Source organism: Spermophilus citellus (assembly GCF_964194105.1).
Source record: "Spermophilus citellus genome assembly, chromosome: 5".
Lineage (NCBI taxonomy): Eukaryota > Metazoa > Chordata > Mammalia > Rodentia > Sciuridae > Spermophilus > Spermophilus citellus.
This window is the reverse complement of record NC_138186.1, coordinates 40,526,601-40,549,497: the sequence shown is the minus strand read 5'-3', so window position 1 is coordinate 40,549,497 and position 22,897 is coordinate 40,526,601. Positions and strand designations below refer to the sequence as shown.

General features: G+C 37.3%; 1 protein-coding gene across 1 annotated transcript in view; it reads right to left on the bottom strand.

Moving 5' to 3' along the window:
- Positions 1-20,128, bottom strand: part of LOC308650209 (serine palmitoyltransferase 1-like) — a 43,295-nt gene extending 23,167 nt beyond the window's left edge. The window contains exons 1-5 of the mRNA XM_081296214.1: positions 20,084-20,128; positions 18,404-18,511; positions 17,411-17,505; positions 3,626-3,719; positions 2,583-2,655 (exon numbers count right to left, since the gene is read on the bottom strand). Of these exons, the coding sequence (XP_081152340.1) occupies positions 2,583-2,655; positions 3,626-3,719; positions 17,411-17,505; positions 18,404-18,511; positions 20,084-20,104 (391 nt within the window). The 5' untranslated portion in view covers positions 20,105-20,128. The remainder of the gene's footprint in view (positions 1-2,582; positions 2,656-3,625; positions 3,720-17,410; positions 17,506-18,403; positions 18,512-20,083) is intronic.
- Positions 20,129-22,897: the final 2,769 nt, after the last annotated feature.

Here is a 22,897-nt window from a genome sequence, read left to right as displayed (position 1 = left end):
TAAATTATACAGTGCATTTCAGAGATTTAAAATTTAGATTGAGAAGACCAAAAATAGTTTGTGATATTGCTAAATGTTAAAAATTTAAGGTGCATTAATAAATCTAGAAATATTTAAATGATTACTTCCAGAATAAGGAAAAACAGAAAAAGTCATGCTGGAAACAAAAAAGTACAAATATGGGCATTTTATATGTAGAAAGGAAAAAGATAACAAGAGAACTGTGCAACTATTAAGAAGAAAAGAAATAAGTTGTCTGAAGGACAACACACTCAGAAAACACGACAGATTACTTCCACCTGTCTCATTATAAAACTGTCCCACTGCAAATTAACTTGCAACTTTGGTCCAGATCCCAAAGTCTCTTCGAACCTTCAACTATAATTTTAGAATTAGGATGAATCAGTGACCAATAAAATAGCTTACAGAGGACTCAATAAGCAACTGTATTCACAGTTGCCTGGGGTGGCTCATTCAGATACCTGAAAGATCAAATCCAATTTAAATTTAAAACCCATTAATTTGGGGACTGGATTCCAGTGGTAGAGTGTTTGTATAGCTTGCGCAAGGTCCTTAGTTCCATTTCTAGCACCACAAAAAACAAAACAAGCAAAAATATATCAATTTCAATATCAAGGAAGAGAACAATAAATACTGTGTACAACAATTTTTCCAAAAATGGGGGAAACACATATGTATAAAAGAAGTTTTCATATTCTGCAAAACATATTCTGAAAAACAAAATCTCTGGCAAAATTAAAAAACTAGTAATGGAAGCTTGTTTTTTCGAGGGGATGGAATGGTGATAGGGAGGACAGGGCAGAGGTTAAAAGGCTTCTCTTGTCTATTTCTGTCTTCTGTTTTGATGTTTACATCCTGTACTGAATTACCTGGTCAAGAAAATTAATTTAACAGCTATTAATCTAAGGACTTGATGTTTAAAAGCCCCCAGCATACTCTTATGCAAGTGATCCAAATGGAAAGTTAACTAGGCTATTTTAACAATGTATTTGATAGCTTTGGGAAACTGGTTTTGAAGATTTTAAACTTTTTTTCCCTTCACAATTTGATTTGGCAATAAATTTGTCTTCCCAGATTATCTTCTAAGAAGAGGTCAAGGCTATACATGCAAATAAAATCCACTATAAAGAGAGGCTTTTAAGAAAGCAATTTCTTTATCCCAGCAAATAGTCAGAGAAAGAAAGCCTCATTAATCAGATGACAACCAACAACCTCATAAAAAATTGCCTTTTCTAGTTTTCTAGTACTTTGTTAAGGAAATAATTCCCTACCAATAAAAACCAAGCAAACAACGAGTGTTTGTCTTAAGACTAGAAGAAAGTGGGAGGCTCTGATCTAAACTCAGTCCTTTGATGTTGCCATTAAGACTGGGAGTCAGGACACTGGGTCTAATTTTAGGATTGAATTAATGAGCTGTGTGACTGAGAGGAAGATGCTTAACTTCTCTGGGATTTCTCTTCTTCTGAGTAGTTGGGAGGGATGATAAAAGCAAGATTTTCAAGATCCATTAAGATGCAGGATTCTTGGACATTACTCTGTTTTCGAAATAAATAATGTAACCACCAAACAAGGAATAAAGAAAGATGTTCCCTTACATTAAATCAAGTTAACTGTTAAAACTAAAAACAAAATAAACAGAAAGATCCAGAAATGCAAATAAGGGTAGGAGACAGACGATGTCTCCCTTGATCTACTTACCCCACACTTGGATACTGGGTAAGCCAGAATGCTATTTTCAGCAATACAGTCATTTGAACAGTTATTTAACGACGTTTTCAGAAGAAAAGACCAACATACACTTAATAAAAATAGCCATAAAATGCCAAGATCTTTCTTAAAGACTAAGTTAGGGAGCTCATGACATTTGTTATACACTTACCCAAATATTTAATTAGCCTGCCTTGGGTCATAATCACACAAAGAAGTCAAAGAACTTTCATTCCAGAAAGAAAAAAGCTTGTAACTCCACCAGCAAATCTGTTGTTGCCTTTCTTCCTGGAACATGGTGCCCAGCTAGGGCTCTTTTCCAGTTCGGGCTCTTTCCCAGCCCCCTTTGTGGCTAGGTATGGCCTGGAGTTAGTGATCACCAGAGGACAGTGGGTAGAAATGATGTGCAAAGCCACCTCTCCTTCAGAGCTACCCTGCACTTCTATTCCCCCATACTGTGACTTGTGTCCACCACAAAGACCAGGCCAATATCCTCAGACACTAGAGCAAAGAGATGGGGAAGACCTGGGTTCTTGGACAACTATGAGAACAGCACCACCTGCAAATGGGTCTTCTCCTAACAGCTGGCATGCATAATGCAAACAGTATTCTCCACACTGCTGTGTCTTGGGGCATTTGGGAACAGGAGCCCGATATGGCATGTTCTAAGGCACCCACAGCTCTTTTCCACAGGTTACTTTCAATCCCAGATCAGTGCACTTCCCACAAAATGAAAGTTAGGTAAGATATTGCGCATGTCAGCTTAACACCCAAACTGATCATATATTCCAATGAGCTCTGAAATCAATCTTAAAAGTAGAAGTGTTAAAAACAAGAGTATCACAACAACTTACCAAAAGTGCCATAAAATCCTCTAGGGCCACAGGTTCCCACTCCATACTTCTTAAGAGATGCTAAAGCTGCTGCCTATATTTTAGGAAAAATTTATATTTTAATAATTTATCTAAAAGTATAAAAATCAACATTTTCATGCTTTTTATTCTTTAACCCACACAGTTCCTTATCCTTCCTCTACTTCTCTTCCTTTCTTAGAACTAAGATAATTCTTTTTATTTTATTTTTATTTATATGCGACACTGAGAATTGAAACCAGTGCCTCATACATGCTAGGCAAGTGCTCTACCACTAGCCACAACCCCAGCCCAGGACTAAGACAACTCTAATAGGATGTAAGAAAACTACAGGTGTGAAGACTCAGGTGTATGACTTAAAACATGGACAGTTATATTAGCTTGACTCTCAAAACCTGGTTAACCAAATGCCTTTATATTTTTTACATTGTGGATCTAAGTCTTTCCTGAAAAATGTTTGCTACTTCACAATCCCAATATTGGGAATAAATCCCTAGCACCTTTCTGACTAATTCAAGTCTGGTTTACTTGGTACTTCGCTGTCACCCACACTAAGCTCTATGAGACATTCTTTTTTTTTTTTTTTTTTTTTTGGTACTGCTGATTGAACAAAGGGGCACTCAACCACTGAGCCACATACCCAACCTTATTTTATATTTTAATTAGAGACAAGGTCTCACTTGAGTTGCTCAGAGCCTCACTACTGTTGAGGCTGACTTTGAACTCATGATCCTCCTGCCTCAGCCTCCAAGCCGCTGGGATTACAGGCATGTGCCCTGCACCTGGCACTATTAGACATTCTTGCTTCCCTTTGTCTAAATCCAGGTTATGGGTCTGTCAAACAAAGCGTAATGGAAAATGCTTACACATCCCTTCTGATAGTCCACACTTACCTTTTATTTTATGTTCTGTTTCTTAAGTCATTAATGTTATATGTGTCTTGGGGCATTTGGGAACAGGAGCCTGATATGGCATGTTCTAAGGCACCCACAGCTCTGCACACTTCAGCATTATGTGCTACTCACCTTAACCCTAGGATTATCCAGCAATCCAAGAAAATTAAAGGATGCAAAGTTCACACATTCTTTCCCATTCACCACAATGTTGTGGCTTGGAGGGCTAGGAAAAAGAGACAAAAGTGATATGCTTCAATACACATTCATGTCACATATTACCCTAGTGGTAGGCACAACAGAGTAGCGTAGCCATTCTGCCCTACTTGCATACCAATCTTCTCTTTTATTTTTAAGGAGTAAAAGGAAAGTAAAAACTAGACACCTTTCCATAAATTCTATTCTGAGTAACTTACCATGTACTACTTAAATAAAAAAGAAAAATGAGCTAGAATTCCGAGATGGGCAAATGGCAAATCTTTGCTTTGTTTTAAACTTTGCTTAAGAAAGAAGTAGCTAAATAAAGTATCTCAGAAATATCTGGAATTATACAAATAGGCAGGAAACATAAAATGATCAAGATCAAAAGCAAGAATAGGCAGAGTAAGCTATGATTAATGTTTAAAAATAAACAATATCTATAAGAAGTCATGAAAAAAATAATAGGGATTCCCCATCCTTACCCTACCATCTCCCCCCAAATTAGGAAACTGATCCGAGCATGGCTAAGATGGGAGAATAGGTACTTGAGGACCCCCTGGTAAGCCCTCTCCTGAATACACTGAAGTATAAGCCATGCTTCAAAAAATATAGGGTCAAACTACAGGTCATGAACCATTTATTCAAGGACTGTGAGACCATGTTCATTACAACCAGCCTATTTTGACTAAAGGGAACAACAAGAATATAATGGAACAAAGGAGACACAGCCATTGCACAGGGTGAGAGAAAGGACCATGCATGCCAGCAAACTCTGATTTCAGTTTTGTTTCTGTATTAGCCCGTGAACTGGGTCACTCTATAAAATGCACTGAAGCTAGAAAAGACTGAGAATTGTGGCTCCTGTCTCAAATAGAATTGGTAATTTCATGAGAAAAATAACACAAAATACTGGAAAACCAGAGAAGGAAAAGTCAGTCTGAAGTAAATTCACAAAAGCAAACTGACCCATACAAAGGCAAGAAGACTCAGTGAAAATAAAATGGACTGTAGATAGACACCATCTGCATTATGACTGCTGACAGCACTGGATGCTTAGGATGTCACCTGGACTCCATGATCAGGGTCATCACCTTTAAATTAGGGGGAGAATCTCTCTCTTAGGGTAACTGTGATTATAGAAGTGCATGCTCCATAAAAGATACTCTCTAAACATCTCCATTGTTCCATGGGCCTTTGAGGGCTTCTTTCAAATCCAGTGTTATTTACTTTCCTACTTATCAGGGCCTTCTGTGAGTGTCCCCAACTCTTCCCTGATTGTGGAGGTGCTGGCCATCACAAAAAGACAAACAAAAACACCTGAGTAGACAAACCCTTACTAGAGGTTGTTGGCTCTGAGAATTTAAGTCATTCCATAAACACTGTAACACAAAAAGAATATAAAATATCAAGAGTAAGTACATCCACAGCTCCAGACTATATAGCCCTAAGCTGCCAGGGGGCAGCATGACATGATGTAGGGCTGGTATTCTGGTCTAGCGCTTAGAGAACGAAAGGAAAGGAAATCAGCATCCAGTGCAAACTAAAGTCTCCTACCTGTCCTCCATGCAGGCTAGCTGGAATAAGTCAAACAAGGTACTAGACACAGGAATCTTGGAGCTAAAACCCTACACGGTACCTTGCAGAAGCAAGTCAGACCAAAGATACCTTCACAATCAAGGTTTCAGAGGACTTAAAAGGAAGGAAGAGAAAACTCTTCCCAATCACAATCACAACCCTCCCATGAGCAAGAGTCAGCAGACAAAAGAGTACAGAGGGGCGAGCACCTGAGAACTTGAGGTGTCAGAACAAGAAGGCGTTAAGGATCAAAAGCATAAACACAAGGAAAGATTGAGGCACTGTGAACAAAAGGACAGGCAGATAGATGTGTAAAATAACCATATGTAACTTCCAGAAATAAAAATTAAGTGTCAATAAAATTAGAAATCTAAGATACAGATTAAATACCCAGACACTATGGAAAATGAAAGAGCTGAGAAATATAAAGAAATGAAAAAATAGCAATCTGCACATACTGGACATGAAGGATACCAAGAAAAGGTTAAAACAACATTAGGCACAAGGCTGGGTTGTGGCTCAGTGGTACAGCGCTTGCCTCACATGGGTGAGGAACTGGGTTTGTTTTTCATATAAATAAATCAATAAAGTCCACTGGCAACTAAAAAAAAAAAAAAAAAAAAAAAAAGAACATTAGGCAGATGTTCCAAATAAAACAATGGAGAAGAAAAGGAAAAGGGAAGAGATAACATTTCAAATAGATAACAGCTAAAAAGTTCTCAGAATTCATTTAGGACTGGAATCAGACTGAAAAGGAAAAACCTTAACAGGGTAAGAATAAATTATAGAAAGACACATATAGTCAAACAGCAGAATTCTACCAATAAAGAGAACAATTGTAAAAGCCACTAGGAAAAACAAAAGATGGGCACCAATTAGACTGACATTAGCCTCACCAAAATAGTGACAAAAACGTGATGGTGAAATTTTCCAAGGGCTGTAGGGAAAATACCCATCTAGAACTTATTTCTCTCTGTTACTCAAAAAGGTAAAATGAAAACATTTTTCAGTAAGAGATGAGATTATCTTCTACAAACCCCTACTGAAGAGAATATATTTTAGGAAAAAAACATTTTAAGTCCAAAGAAGTTGGATAGATAAAGCAATAAATACAGAGTAGCAAAGAAACTGGTAACAGGTAAAGGTAAGAAGTGGTATTTCACAAAAATAATAATCCAGGAGGGTGTAAACTGGGGGAACTGAAGAATTGGGAATAACCGAGGTAGAGAGTGGAGAAAGTCCCAGTCCTGTTCAGTAAGATGAGAAATTCTGATTAAAAGTTAGACAGAAAATGCTTATGTTAAATATGAGGGTTAAGAAAGAAATGAAGAAAAGTGAGTTGAGAAAATGAGATCAGGAAAACAGAATGCAAGGGGGAAAAAGAAATGAAACCAGTAAAAGCATGGTATTTAAGAAAGATGATGCTCAAAGTAGAATCTACAAGTCATCTGCTCCAATTTTTATCCCTGCAGTAACAGAGAGCCACATAGGTGAGCCCTCAGTCTCTCACATTACCCGGCACTTCTGCAATTACATCAGCTATTTGGGCAACACGAGCAGCAGAGATCAAGAGCTGCCAATCTAACATGTATTCTCTTATTTCTACCCTGCCACCTGGAACAGCAGAGGCATTTTCCAGTTGTTCCCGCAACTAGGTGTGGCCAGTGCTGCCTTAACCAACCTGACAAAGCAAAGCAGAAAGGACCTCTTTTCTTTTTTTTTTTTTTTTTTTTTTAGGATTTTAAATTAAACTAGAATAACAAGATTGGCTGTTCTCTAACTTGTTTCTAGTCCAAAACTACTTTTATTTTTTAAAAATTTCATTGGTGACTTATAATTGTATATGCCAGAGGGAGTCAATGCATTGTATTTGCACATGTACATAACCTAATTTGATCTGCTTACCATTCTGTCTTAGGTGACTTATCAATAGAAGTCACACAACACCTCAAGAGTACAATAGCAGAATGGGAACCTGGGTCCCTGAACATTTGTGCAGCTGTCCCCTCCCTTCACCTGTAGGCAAAGGGAAATTAACAACTATTTTATTCAAACCAGGAAAGTTTGTATTTCCTATTATAAGGAGCAGAAATGAATTCTAACTACTGCCAGAAATGATCTCTATCAATTCTACTTTTAGGTAGTCAAAAGAAACAAATTTCTTCTTTCTACCTCCCTCTTTCCTTCTCTCTGCCTCTCTCTCAGACAGAGGTAAAATAATTTGACATAAATATAGCATAAATTCCCACCCAAATTATATATTCCTTGGAATAAGATTTCATAATGAAAGTATTACACAACCAAGTAAATAAACCTTTAAAACAAAAAGACAACAAAAAACTTTACCACAGGGGTCAAGTATAGGAGTGACAGTGAATAAATACTTGAGACTTGGGTAAAATACTGCAAAATACACAGATTTAAGAAATTATGGATCTCAAGTATTAATGAAGGTGAAAATGACATCTTGAAAATTAATTTTTGAAGTGATTAAAATGATAAATATGGTATCCAAGGTGTCTGTAAAGAATCAGAATAAGATTACTGCATGAAGTAAGGGGAATTGCAATATTTTCAAATAATACTATTTGTACAAAGAGATTTAATATATGTATGATTAAATTAGATAGATTATTTCTGGCTATTTCTTATATATCCATTTAATTTTACATATCAAAGTGGCCAAAAAAATACCTTAAATTTTACTAGGAAAATTATGAATTATCTCATATTTCAGCAGTATTAATATTTATTATACAAATAACTTAGTAATCACAATAAATGTATTCAAACCCCTCAGTTAAAAGATGAAGATACTGGACTGGGGTTGTATCTCAGTGGTAGAGCACTTGCCTAGCACAAGTAAGGCAGTGGGTTTGATTCTTGGCACCACATAAAAATAAACAAAATAAAGTTATTGTGTCCATCTATAACGAAATTGTTGAAAAAAAGACGAAGATACTGATTGGGCTTTTAAAACCCAATTATGTACAAAATAAACAAGAGTAAAGTTGAAAACAAAAGAGAGAATGATAATTATTAATTACTTATTAACTAAATTATTAATTACTTGTTAAAACTAAGCTGGTATAGCTACAGTGCTATCAGACTGACTTTAAGATAAAAAGTATTATTAGAAAAATGAGGAAAGCTGCTACAAGACGACAAAAGGAACATTCAAAACCACTAAAAAATACTGAGCCCTAAGACACCTAGCAACATACTTTCAAACCCACAAGATAAAGATCTGCATATGTAACACACAATATAACTTTAACATTTGCACAAACTCTCAATAAAGACAAAAGTAAATCTCAACAAGAGCACTAGTCTCATTCAGAAAGGATATCATCCACAACACTTTATGATCATAGTCAATAAATTATAAATTACTGAGAAGAACAAAGTTCAGGGAAAACACTTATGCTTTGGTTAAAGGAAAATATCAGAATGAAAATTAGAAAATACTTAGATCTGAATAACACATATATTAAAAATATAGGTTAATAGTATTTGTAAGGGAATTTATAGCCCTCAACACAGATACAGGAGTTTTTAAAGTTTGCCACAAATTCATTTGGCACTAAAACCTGTCCTAAACTGATGATGAACTATTTATTGCTTTTACTTATTCCACTGAGTGCAAATATTCACATGGGATGCTGCCCCAGGCTTCACGAAAAAGTGGTTCTCTAATAAGGAATAAGTACTTCATTATATTTCAAAACCTAAATAATTCTGAATTCTCCACTCTAAAGGTTTTGGAAAACTGACTGTGAATTAGTACTAGAAAACGTTAAAAATGTGTATTTTGTGAGTTCAACTGTATCAGAAAAAGAACAGTGTGAATCTAAAAGATGTAGAAGAAAGTTAAATATCAGGAAGCATCATTCAATTTGAGAAAAATACATGATATATAATGAAATAAAGAAAATTATGAATGCTCTTAATAGAGACAGAAATGATATTTGATAAAATCCAATATTTATTTAAAAATTAAAATTCTTAGAAAACTAAGATCAGAAAAGTATGTTCTCAAACTGAGAAGATAATATATACCCCAAATCTATAAATATTAAGTGGAAATTAATGGAGAAATATTCTGCAACAACAGGAACAAAACAAGAATGCTTGATTTTTTTTATTGCTCATCATATTATTAAAGGCCATACTGTATTATGAGGCAAAAACTATTATCTCTACAAACTTCAAAATTACATGGAAGGATAAGATAAGTAAACTAAACTCAGAAGGAAGAAGGTGGCACATATCAGTAATCCCACCAGAGGCAGGAGGATTTCAAGTTTGAGGCCAGGCAGGATGCTGTCTTATAATAAAACATAAGATCCTTAGTGAAATTCTGTCTCAAAATAAAATTTAAAAACGGCCAAGAGTATAGCTCAGTGGTAGAGTACTTATCTAGCATGTACGATGCCCTGGGTAGAATACCCAGTAATGCCCAAAAAGAAAAGGGGAAGAAAGTACTTTACACAAAGAAGCAGTAAATATTTCAGACCCTGGTAGTGCTAGATTTGGCACTGGTGCTGATAGGCAAAGAGACATAAGAACACGGAATGCAGGAAATTGTATACATAAAAATACTTGAAAATGAGAGCAGGTGCCCCACAAATTACTAGGTTACACATACATTTCTCTATTTGGGCAAAGTTAAACTACCAGTACAAGAACGTGAAAAATATTTTTAAAAAGATCCTGTTAGCTTTTTAAAAATATCTTGTGACTTTGGAATTGACTTCTTTAAGTACATAAAAGCCTCCAAATAACAAAACAATGCCACACTGGATGCATTTGACCAAGTCAAAATTAAGGAATTTGTTTCCGTGATACCAAAGTAACAGGTGATAGAGATTTATTATATTATACTGAATCTAAGAGGTCATCAATTATATTTTATCTATCACTATGGAAGAAAAACAATGTCGATTAAAATGAAAGAATATATTTTTGTCATGTAGACCTATTTAGTTTATATTTAACAAAAAGGTTTATTAGTCATTCTTAGACACAGATCTTTGTCATACTGCTTTTATACTTACGGAAAGGAAAATATAATAGATACATCAAAATATACCTAAACCTCTTTATCCAGTTGTCTTTCTCTTCTGCGGAATCATCAGTATGCTGGGTATTCAGCAATATCCTCCTTGTGCTGTCAAGTGTATTTTAGCATTTTTAAAGCACCCCTAGACTACCTATTATTGTTATTGTCTTTCATTCTCAAGTTTTGATGCTAAAATTTTCCTACTGGAACAGTCTCACAGTTTCATCTTTCCCCCAATCAAATTACACGTTTCTATAAAGTAAGTTGTCACTGTCCAAAGGCAACAGGTAGTCTGACAAACTGATATTCAAGCCATGTTTTAGTCACAGCATCCTCTCTTCATCTGCTCAGTGTGGTCAGGCTATTTCTCCAGCCATACGTTGCCTTACTGACCAGCAGTGCATGTGACTTTATAGTAGCACTGACAGTAGGGAGAGCCAAGACCAAGTTCATCAGTACATAGGCAATGACAAACACAATATCTCTAGCCAACAATGACTCATCAATGACTCTCAGCAACTGATAATTCATTCCTACTTCAGAGATCTCAAAATAGGGGAAAAACCCAAAACGTCTTAAAATCAATGCAATAGAGTACTACATCAAAAAACTAATGATTAAAATCTAAAATGCATGTATAACTTCTGCTACATAAAAGAAGACTGGGAATCCAGCAGAAAAAAATAGGTAAAAGACATGATGAGGCTAATCCATTTTTCAAGATGGCAGAAGAGACAGAGTTGCTAGGACACTTTCCTGGCTGCTCCATGGTGTGAAACCAGGAAAACAGGCAACTTCTTAGAAAGATGGGCGACAAAGAATTTTAAAAAGGGAGACTATACTGGGCTTTAATTCTGGACACTCAAAGTAGATTGGGGATCCAGGAGGTTGGATATAATAAAATAAGGAAGAAATCCCCAGTGCCACCACAGCTGCAACAGCTGGAGACACCTCCATAAGCAACATGGAAAGAAAAGGGAATAAAGGAAACCACGTTTTTAGGATGCCTGAGGTGTGTCTGAGTATGGAGAGATCAGAGATCAAATACATTGCCTGACTAAACCAAAAGGCTGCTGAACAACATCATTGTGCAGTAAAGAAACCACCTCTCTCCCAGCAGCCTGTGGAAGATAGGAAAGGAACCATTTTGAAGTTGCGGAGCTTAGCAGCTGGAAAGGTTAATTCCTGGCAAACCTGAGTTTAGCCTGAAATACAAGCCTGGTAACCCACTGCACAACTCAGAGTGTGCCTAACTGACCAGAAGAAAATCAAATGTGGAGAGGGGTTTACAGTGGAGAATACTGATCGTGGAAACTAGCACCTGGCCAGGAATTCGAAAAGGTAGGGGTGGGATGTGAGAGACTGAGTTTGGGGACTGAAGACATGAGGAAATGTGGAGTCTGCAGGTGATGGAGTGGACTTAAGAATTAGCTTCTCCACTGCACCAGGAGAACCCAGGGGAGATTCCCCGGGTCTAGTCTTCCAGTGTGGACCAGCAAATGCAGGGCCCTAGTGGTACACAGATTTAAAATCTTCATATCAGTCACCACTCAACAACAACCTAGAGACTTCCTAAGCCTAAACTCCCCCTCCAGGATTCTGTCTATGGGATTTCCTCTTATATACTAGCAACCCCACCCTGAGGGCGAAGCAGGCATCACACTCCAGACACTAACACTGCTGAGAAGGGAAGGTGAGAAATATATGAACTCCAAAGGAAGCAATTCTTTAACTTTTGATCAAGATTTAAAATTTCTTTTTTCTTTTCTGTTTAATTGTGACCTGAATGGCTCATGGAGACCTATACATATTCATTTTTTTCTCCTCACTTCTAGCATTTTGGAAGCCAGTTATTTTTCATTGATCACTATTAAGATGTTTGATTAGTATATTTCAGTTTTATTTTTAATATTTTTATTTTTAATTTAAAAATAATAATAATGTTGACTGTAAATGGTCTAAACTCATCAATCAAAAGATAGACTGGCAGACTGAATTAAAAACAAGACCTAACCACATGCTGTCTCAAAGAGACTCAGCTCATAGGCAAAGACATCCACAAATTTAAGATAAACATCATGCACATGCATCATCTAAATAAGCAAGGCTTTTTATCCTAATTATCAGGAAAGTGATCTTTAAACAGAAGTTAATCAGAATGGATCAAGAACATCATTTCATACTGTTTAAGGAATTATATATCAAGACATAACAACTGTACATATTTTTGCCCCAAACAGTGGAGCACCTACATATATCAAACAAACCCTTCTCAATTTCAAGAATCAAACAGATCACAACAGAATAATACTGGGTGATTTTAACATGCTTCTCTCATCACCAGATAGAATCTCCATACAAAAACTAAATAAAGAAGGTGAGGAACTAAAAAATACAATAAATCATTTAGACTTAAAAGACACAGAATATTTCATCCATCATGCCTGAATATACTTTCTTCTCAACAGCAACAAATATCCTTCTCTAAAACAGACCATATCTTAGGCCACAAAGAAACTCTTAATACCTTGCATTCTATCAGATCATAATAGAAAGAAATTAGAAATCAATAATATAATAAAAAATAGAAGCTACTTCAACACCTGGAGATAAGATCAAGGATTAAATAAAAAAAATTCTTAGAGGTAAATAAGAATAGCGACATAACATCAAAATCTCTAAGATACTATAAAATTAGTTCTAAGAGGAAAGTTCATTGCATTGAGCTTATTTATTAAAAGAACAGAAAGTCATCAAATAAATAATCTAATATTACACCCCGAAGCCCTAGGAGAAGAACAAATCAACACCAAAAGCAGTCAAAGACAGGAAATAATTAAAATCAGAGCAGAAATCAATGAAATAGAAATAAACAAAAAACAATTTAAATAACCAATGAAACAAAAAGTTCGTTCTTTGAAAAAAATAAATAAAATTGATAAACCCTTAGCCAAGCTAATGAAGAGAAAGAGAGAAAAAACTCAAATTACTAAAATTCATGATGAAAAAGAAATATCACAACAGACACTACTGAATTACAAACAATTCAAAACTACTTCGAAAATTTACATTCCAATAAAATAGAAAATCTTGAAGACATCAATAAACTCCTAGAGATACATGTCCTACCCAAATTAAATCAGGAGGACATAGAACATATAAACAGATCAATTTCAAGTAATGAAACTGAAGACACCATCAAAAGCCTACCAACAAAGAAAGGACCAGGACCAAAAATATTCTCAGCCAAGTTCTATCAGACCTTTAAAAGAAGAACTAACACCAATCCTACAAATTACTCCATGAAATAGAAAAAGAGGGAATCCTTCCAAACTCATTCTATGACGATGTATTACCCTTGATACCAAAATCAGACACATCATGGAAAGAAAACTTCAGACCAATATTCCTGATAAATGCAGACATAAAAGTTCTTAATAAAAAGCTGTAAATCACATACAAAAATATACTAAAACAATAATGCACCATGACCAGGTGGGGTTTTTCCCTTGGATGCAAGGTTGGTTCAACACACAGAAATCAATAAATATAATTCATCACATCAACAGACTCAAAGTCAAGAGGCACATAATTATCTCAATAGATGCAGAAAAAGTATTTAAGAAAACACAGCATCTATTCATGATTAAAACACTAGAAAAAATAGGAATGAAAGGATCATACCTCAACACTGCAAGAACTATATATGACAAACTCAAGGCCAACATCATTCTAAATAGAGAAAACGGAAAGCATTCCCTCTAAAACAGGAACAAGACGAGGATGTTTTCTTTCACCACTTCTATTCAACAGTCTTCAAATCTCTAGTCAGAGCAATTAGGTAAAAGAATGAAATAAAAGGGATATGAGTATGAAAACAAGAGCTCAAACTATTCTTACTTGCTGACAAGAAGATCCTATATTTAGAAGACCCAAAAAACTCCACCAGAAAACTTTTGACAACTCCTAAACAAATTCAGCAAAAGAACATGATACAAAATTAACACCAATAAATCAGTTGCGTTCCTATACACCAGTGATGAATCAACTGAAAGGGAAATTAGGAATAAACAATCTTATTCACAATAGCCTCATTAAAAAAAAATACTTGGGAATCATTCGAACAAAAGAGGTGAAAGACCTCTACAACGAAAGCTACAGACCACTAAAGAAATTGAAGACCTTAAAAGATGGAAAGATATCTCATGTTCTTGGATAGGCGGAATTAACATTGTCAAAATGCCACACTACTAAAAGCACAATACTGATGAATATATAAAGTGATATATTCATATGAGGGAACAGTAATTAGTCATAAAAATGACTAATATATGCTACAATAGGATGATCACAAGTAAAATGAGCAAGACACCAAATGTTACATATTGTATGATTTATTTTATATGAAATATCCAGAATAGGTAAATAATACAAGTGGATTAATGATTGCCAGGATTGGGTATATGGAGAGGAATAGGAAGGAATGCAGCACGACTGCTAATAGGTTTGGGATATTTTTTTGGAAGTGATGAAAATGTTCTGGAATTAGAAAGTGGTGAGAGTTATATAACTCTTAATATATTAATTATATAATTAAAGGTTATACAACTTTTAATATATTAAAAAACACCTAATTCAGGGGCTGGAGTTATGGCTCAGCAGTAGAGTGCTTGCCTTGCATGTGCAAGGCCCTGGATCCCATCCTCATCACCACACATAGATAAATAAGAATGAAGTTAAAAAAACAAACAAACAAACAAAAACCACCTAATTGAGCCAGGTAATCCCTGCTACTCCCAGGAGGCTGAGGTAGGTGGATCACAAGTTTGAGGTCAGCATGGGCAACTTAGAAAGATTCTGTCTCAAAGCAAAAAAATAATAAGAAGGGCTGAGGATACAGCTCAATGGTAGAGTACCCCTGGGTTCAATTCCCAGTACCAAAACAAACAACCAACAAACAAAAGAGACCAACTATCCTCCCAAACCACTTAATTATGTAAACTTCAAAATAAAAAATTTTATGTTACATAGTTATTTCAAAATAAAGCTGTTATTTAAAGGAATAAAATCAAGATAAAATATTTATTTATTTTTGTGTCAAGTCAGTACTGAATATAGTTACTGAAAAAATTGAAAAGCAATACACAATTTACCAATAAACAACAAAAAAATCCTTCAATTTTTTTTCTTGTAGTTTTTGCAAACAATTTACATAATATTCTGCATACTAAAAAAGAAGGGATACTAAGGATCACAAAAATTGAGGTGTTTCAACAAATCACTAAAAAATGATAAAATAATCAGTACAATGTGAAAAGTCAAAATAAAAAGCAACTTAAAAATATATAAAGTTCATACTACATCGATCTTTCCCAGGAATCTATTTATATTCTACTAATATAAGAGAGAAAACCAAGACAGAGCAAATAGACAATGCAGGAGAAAGAAAGTAAGTCCTGAGAGAATGGTGACCTGAGATTCCAGGCCACTGTGTGCAGCAGCTGCATTTAACAACCAATCAGGACTGGAGCAGAGTAAGAGTACTCTGGGAAGAAAAAAAGGAAATAAACCCAAGAGATAACTAATGTGTGTGAAAATCCCGAACGGAGATTTATACACCTAGAGGAAACTGAAGAGACAATACAAAGAACCAAACAAATGAGCAAAGAAAAATGACTGACACCAGGGAAAACAGAAGTGTAGGAAAAGAAAATGCAGTCACATAACACTGGCCTAATTAATGAATGATATTACCGTAGTCATTCGATTGTAGACATTAAAAAATTGAAGGACACCTTATAACTAAACTCTGCCAGAGAGGTGGGGCGTGTGGCTGCTGTTAGCTGAGCAGCAGATGTCCTGCTAAGGGCGCCTAGAGAACAGCACCACAGCCAAGGCCCATAGCTGACTATCGCACCTGCTAGAGGAAGGCTGCCTTTTTCTCATCCACACAAAGGCTGGAAAAGAGCTCCTACAGGCTTGGGGACCAATCTGTTTTTATAAAGCCATTCTCTCTCTCTCTCACAATTAGAGGCTATAACAACATGGGAATGAAAGAAAAAACAAAACATGAAATAACAGCATAAGCAAGTTCCTTGGAAAAAGAGGTAAATACAAGGGAAAAAAGCTAAATAGAAAGTGATTCCTTCTAGAAAGTAGAAATCTGGAGTGAGGTAGGATGGTAGATTGCAGTTTTCCTCATTAAAAAAAATTTAAATTATGTACATGAATGACTAGTTATGAGAAGTCATGCTCATTTGAATAGAGGTACAGGACACAAAGGCACTCTTTCAGCTCTGAATATTAAGTGTTAGCTAATGCATTAAGAAAATCAAAACTATCTTAAGATTTCATCTCACTCCAGTCAGAATGGCACTGAATATTAAAAACAGCATACTATAGGGACACAGCCATATCAATGTTTATAGCAGCACAATTTACAATAGCTAAACTGTGAAACCTAGATGCCCTTCAGTAGATGAATGGATAAAGAAAATGTGGTATATATATATACAATGGAGTACTACTAAGTATTAATAGAAAATAAAATCACAGCATTTGCAGGTAAATGGATAGAACTGGAGAATATAATGCTAAGTGAGGTTAGCCAATCCCCAAAAACCAAATGCTGAATGTTTTCTCTGATATAAAGATGCTGATTCATAATGGGGTTGGAGGCAAGGGAGCATGGGAGGATCAGACAAATTCTAGATAGAGCAAAGGGGGGGGGGGGCATGGGAGTAGAAAAGATGATGGAATGAGATGGATATCATTACCCTAAGTACATGTTTGAAGACATGAATGGTGTGAATATAGTTTGTATACAACCAGAGATATGAAAATTTGTGCTCTATATGTATAATATAAATTGTAATGGATTCTGCTGTCATATATAACAAATCAGAACAAAAAATAATTAAAAAAAAAAAGAAAAGAAAAGGAATAGGAAAAAGATGCTACTCATGATACAAAGGAAAACTATGGGTACCTAGAGACGAATCTATTGAAAAAGTACGCACTTTGGCAAACATAACCAGAGAAAACAAGTTCAAGTTCTTCAAATAGCAAAACCAATTTACCCTGAAACAATGTTATAGTTGAGAGCAGGATGGTCTTTTGAAACAGGAGAAACAAGAGGTTCCGGTTGCCATTCTTCGATCAATTCTTCCTTTTCCTACAGGAGAAAAGGGTTACAACTCAGCACTGTCATTTCACACAGTCTTCAGCAATCTCTAAGCTACAGGTGTAGCCAGGCACAGTGGTGCACACCTGTAATCCTAGTGACTCTGGAGGCTGAGGCAGAAGGACTGTAAGTCCAAGACCAGCCTTAGCAACTTAGTGAGGCCCTTAGTAACTTAGTGAGATTCTGCCTCAAATAAAACAGTAAAAAGGGCTAGGGATGTGGCTCAATGGTTAAATACCCCTGGGTACAATCACCAATATCAAAAAACAAACAAACTCTCCCCTACCAAACTATAGGTTGTAATGGAAATTCATAATGAATTCACTATTAGAGATAACCTACATAACTATTGTGGCTAGAATGAAAACAGAATCATTTCTAAATTTTATGTACTTTGTCCTTAACTCCTTCCTTATCACAAGCTAAAGGTTCTATGGATGAATGATATTTAAGAAAATTTCATTTCTATGGTCAGGATTTTTTTTTTTCTCCCTTACCATACACAACACATCAAGATTCCATTTTAGATGGGGGTAGGTAGGATTCTAACTCCAAATGTCCTTTGTAAAGTCCTCAGGGAGAACTTTCCCAGGGTTCAGAAATAGTTTAGCTTTTCTCAAGGAACTCATAATCTTTAAAACTATTATAAAATACAATAGTTTTTCAGACTACTGCTTTCTCCCAGCAAATACAGGAATATAACTTTGGATACTGACTTTATCCCAAACTTTCCCAATATTTTGCCTATGGTGACATTTCATTCGTCTTAATTTCCTTACGTTTCAGAAGATATTTTAACATATCCTGTAGAGCTGAGGCACCACAATTCCTTTTGAGAGAGATGTAGCAATTACAATCATAACAAAACAAAACATGTTTAATTTCTTACCTTGACTGTAAGATCAGATCGTTCTTGTAATTTGTAAGTTTTAGAGAAAAGAAGTCTGATTATCCAGAGTATCAGAATTCCTTCCAAAATAAGATGATAAGCAGGGGCCTAGAAGAAAAACATAAAAGTGAAATAGAAAGCTTCAGCTTTTCAAATCTCTTTAGGACTGAAAATGAAATTTTAAAAATCTGACACAGAATCCCAATATTTACAACAGTATAAACTATCAGATCCTTCATGTTAATTTCAATTTTTACTGGTAGGAAATGACTAACAAAATATTTCAGTTTAATAACCCTTCTATCACCTCCATCAATCTACTCCAAGAGAAGCTAACAGAGTGATGTGGAAACCAGTTGCCACAATCTCTCTCTGTTCTTCTGCTTAACTGTATGTTTTCAGTCCAGGCTGACTTTCCTGTGGAAGATTTCAGATATTAATTACATCCTCAATTGGTTAGTTATGGGGTTCTGTACTCTAACACGTTGTTATTGGAAAAATCATTTCAAAAAAGTATTTAGAATCGTAAGCTAAATTACTTTCAAGCATTAGACTGAGTGACAATGATTCAATACAATTTTAAAAATGAATACACCAGAAATTGGAGACTGGAAAACTGCTGGCAAATTCACATATAAACTTTGAAGTCACGGCACAAATAATTTTAAAACTACATACACTCTATATACACACTCACACTCTCTTTTTAGATATACCATAGAAGCCTCCCCCAATATTACAAAGGACAAAGCAACCGGCCACAAGAACTGGTCTCTTCAAGACAATTTTAAAAAATTGCTGATTCTCCCTGAAACGTAATTTATTCAGTAACAAGTCTAAATATCCTTTTAGTTTTCTCAAGGACTAGAATTTAGCAGGTAGAGAGTCCATCCCACAAAGAAATCACTCTAAATGAGAAACTATCAGTCTAGTGAATTAATAAAATTCACAAATGCCACTTCTTTTCCTCCTCAAGAAATGTTCAGAGCTCCATGTGCTTAGTGACCACTGCCCTGAACAGACCCGAGAGACCCAGCAGAGCGTCCAGTTGTTCAGTGGACATTCTCTGAAACGAGTATTCTCATCTTTCATATGATCTCCACATCGCAAACAGCCAGCCCTTGAGGAACTCATTCTCTACCTAACATCTATTAAGAGACCTAAGTCGACGAGACGGACCATGGGATGACAATCGAGCTGATCGGCCTGAGTCCTCAGTCAGCAGCCTCTTTTCTCACCCACCCCGCCCTGTCCCCGTCAAGACAGGCTCCAGTCTCACAGGGCTCTTCCGAGCGGGCGCTCCGCCTTCTCCGGCGCCTCCTTCCCCGGCCCCGGACCGCGCTGGCCCACGGCACTCGCGCCCACACCGGTCACCCCTCCGTCCCACTCTGGTTTTCCCGGGCCCGCCGTTTCCCTCGGCCCCCTGCTCCTTTCCCGCGCCCCTAGGAGCCGGAAAACTGCGGCTCAAATCAAAACCTTCCGTCCGGGCCCGGCGGGTCCCTGCCCACAGCCCACGCTCGGCCGCCGGGACGGGGAGCTCCAGAGTCCTCTCAGCCAGGAACGCCGAGTCGGGCGGGACCGGGTCGGCCCAGCCGAGGCCTCCGACCGCAAGTCCACACGCACCGCGCCACCCTCCCCAGGGCCGGGGTGTTCGTGGGCCTCCCGGCCCTCGGAGCCCACCTCGTAGAGAGCCTGCACCATCTCCACCAGGACCCACTGCTCGGCGGCGGTTGCCGTGGTCGGCCTCGGAGCTTCCTTCCGGAAGGCGGGTCACCGGGACGTCAAAGAGCGCGCGGCGCGGCCTAGTGACGTCTTGGTGCCCAGCACCTCCTGGCGCCGGCGCACTGAGCCGAAGGAGGCCTGCGGGAGCGAAAGGGAGGGGTGGGGCGGGGGCGGAGGGAGAAGGGCCTCCTGCTGGAGGGGAGGGGCCTGGAGGGGGAGGAGCTTGCCCGGGCGTGGGCGGACGGAGGGCGGACCGGTTTCTGCCTCCGTGTGAGCCTGCAGTGGGTGCCACACAGAGAGGTCGCCGCATAATTCTCCACTTCTCAACTACCTGAGTCTTTCGGGAATGCATCCTCATTTTTGAAAAACCCCAGAAATCTCTACCAACCCTCGACTCTGGCATAACCGCGCTCACTGCGTTGCGGGCCTGGTCGGAGGCTGTGGTGTGAGTTCGCAGAGACGTTGGAGGCGTCTCAGATAGTTCTAGTTTTCCCTCCTGCAAACCGTGCTGCCGTAAATATCAGTGTTCCAGTGCACTCACCTTTCTGTGCCCTGCAGAGTACTTCTGACTGCCTTCCTTTAGGTGAATGTTTAGCCAGAAAACGCTACTGATTTTGGTAAGTGCTGCCATATTCTCTCCAAAATTTCTCAATTTCAAATGTTTGAAAATGTTTCCATGCTCGAGTTCATGATGGATATTATCTGTTTTTAAAAATATATTTTTGGCGCCTTCGGTTCATAAGGGTGATGATTGGGTGTGCACGCTATTGTGTGAGATGTGCCACCCTCTACACCTTGTTACGACCCGTCTGACGTGAACTTTGAAAAAAAGAAAATTTTTTTGGCCAATTTAATGGAGCTTAAATGATACTTCCATGAGCTTTATTTCCCATTAATCATTACTCTTTAGGTTGAGCGACTCTATATTCACTGGAATTGGTAGACCTTCTGTAAACCAATATTTCATATTCTTTGTGCATTTTTCTATTTGGTTATTTTTCATTTTCTTGTGGTTTTGAAGGAACACAAGTTCTTAATATCTGATATTTTTCAGTTTCCCATAAAAATTTTTTTTGCTCTATTTTTGGGTTTTTTGTTGTTGTTGTAGATGGACACAATACATTTATTCTATTTATTTATTGTTTACTTGGTACGGAGAATTGAACCCAGTCTCAAACTGTGCTAGGCAAGTGCTCTTGAGCTACAACCCCAGCCCTGCCTTATTTCTATCTAGTTGTTCTTCTTGTCCTTTGTTACACCTACATTTAAATCCTTATGTAATGTGTCAGTTTGTTCCCTTATTGCCTCTGGGTTTGTATTTTGCTTGGAAAGGACTTAATTATCACAGCTGTGCTTGTCCCAGTTTGATGTTTTTTAAAGTTAGCTCTTTATTCTGAAAATTATATTTCTGTGTGATGAGAGATATGGGTCTTAGTTACCCCCCCTAAGTAATAATAGATTTTCCCAGTGCCACTTATTTGTGTAATCCCGACTTTCCCCAATACTTTGAAGTAGCACCAGTACTGTGAATTACACTTCCACACAGACTTCACACCATGCAGCCCATAATGTGAAGGCTCTGCCCACATCCCCTGGATATCCATTCCTGCCCGCCCCCCAAGGTTGTTTTTTTTTTTTTTTTTTTTTTTTTTTTATTGGAACAGGCCTCTCTTGTATTTCTCAAAAGCCTACATTCAGGCCGCCATACCCAAGTTTCCTTGAAGAATTGAAAGTATCTGAGAGCTTATCTTCTTTGGGCAGTACTTGACAATAAGGAGGACAGAGGGTTTCTGTGATATAAATGTCATGATCTAGGGCAAACGTTATCATCTCCCTGAAGTTCTGAGACAATGGTACTGTCTTCAAGTTCATTCATACTTTCTGTTAAAAGGTGGAATCTCTGTGCTGCCCATCCCTTGTGGCTGGGCCTCTCTTTGGTAAGATTTCTAAAACAGAATTCACCGTAAGGAGATTATGTGGGTACACATAGAGGGAGAAATATGACGAAGGGGTCTGGCTGTTCCAGTCCTTAGCTGCAGGGTCTTACCAGTCCTGGTGCCAGGCAGGTACTTGATTACAACTACAAGAGAGCGCCTGAGTGAAGTCTGTCTGGCTAAGTCACCCAAATCTGTGAGCCAAATAGATCATTGCTATGGTCTTCAGCCATTGTTTTGGGGTTGTTTTGCTACAGTAAATAACTGGAAGAGATACCCCAGGACTTTGCTTGATTGTTTTGCTCTTTCTTGGTCTCTGTATTAGTTTTCTTAGCATTTCCATAACAAATGATCATAAACTGGGAGCCTTTATTCTAGCCTTTATTCTATTTATTCTATTACATTTCTGGAGGCCAGATATCCAAAATCAAGGTATTAACAAGGCTGCCGTTCTGCCAAAGTTCTGGGGAAGAATTTTATTAGACTCTTCTAGTCAGAATGTTAATTTAATTACCTCTGCAAAGAACCTTTTACTCAATAGAGCCACTATTGCAGGTTCCTAGGACCAGGACATAGACATGTCTTTTGGGAGGCCACCATTCAACCCATGGCCTTCCAAATTCATGTCTATCATATATATATATATATACATATATATGTATATATGTGTGTGTGTGTGTGTATATATATATATATATATATATATATATATATATATATATATTATCCTAAAACCCCCCCAAATCTCAACTCTCATCTATATAACCAGTTAAAAAGTCCCAGATCCCATAATCTAAATCAGATATAGGTGAATTTCTGGGTATGATCCCTACAGGGC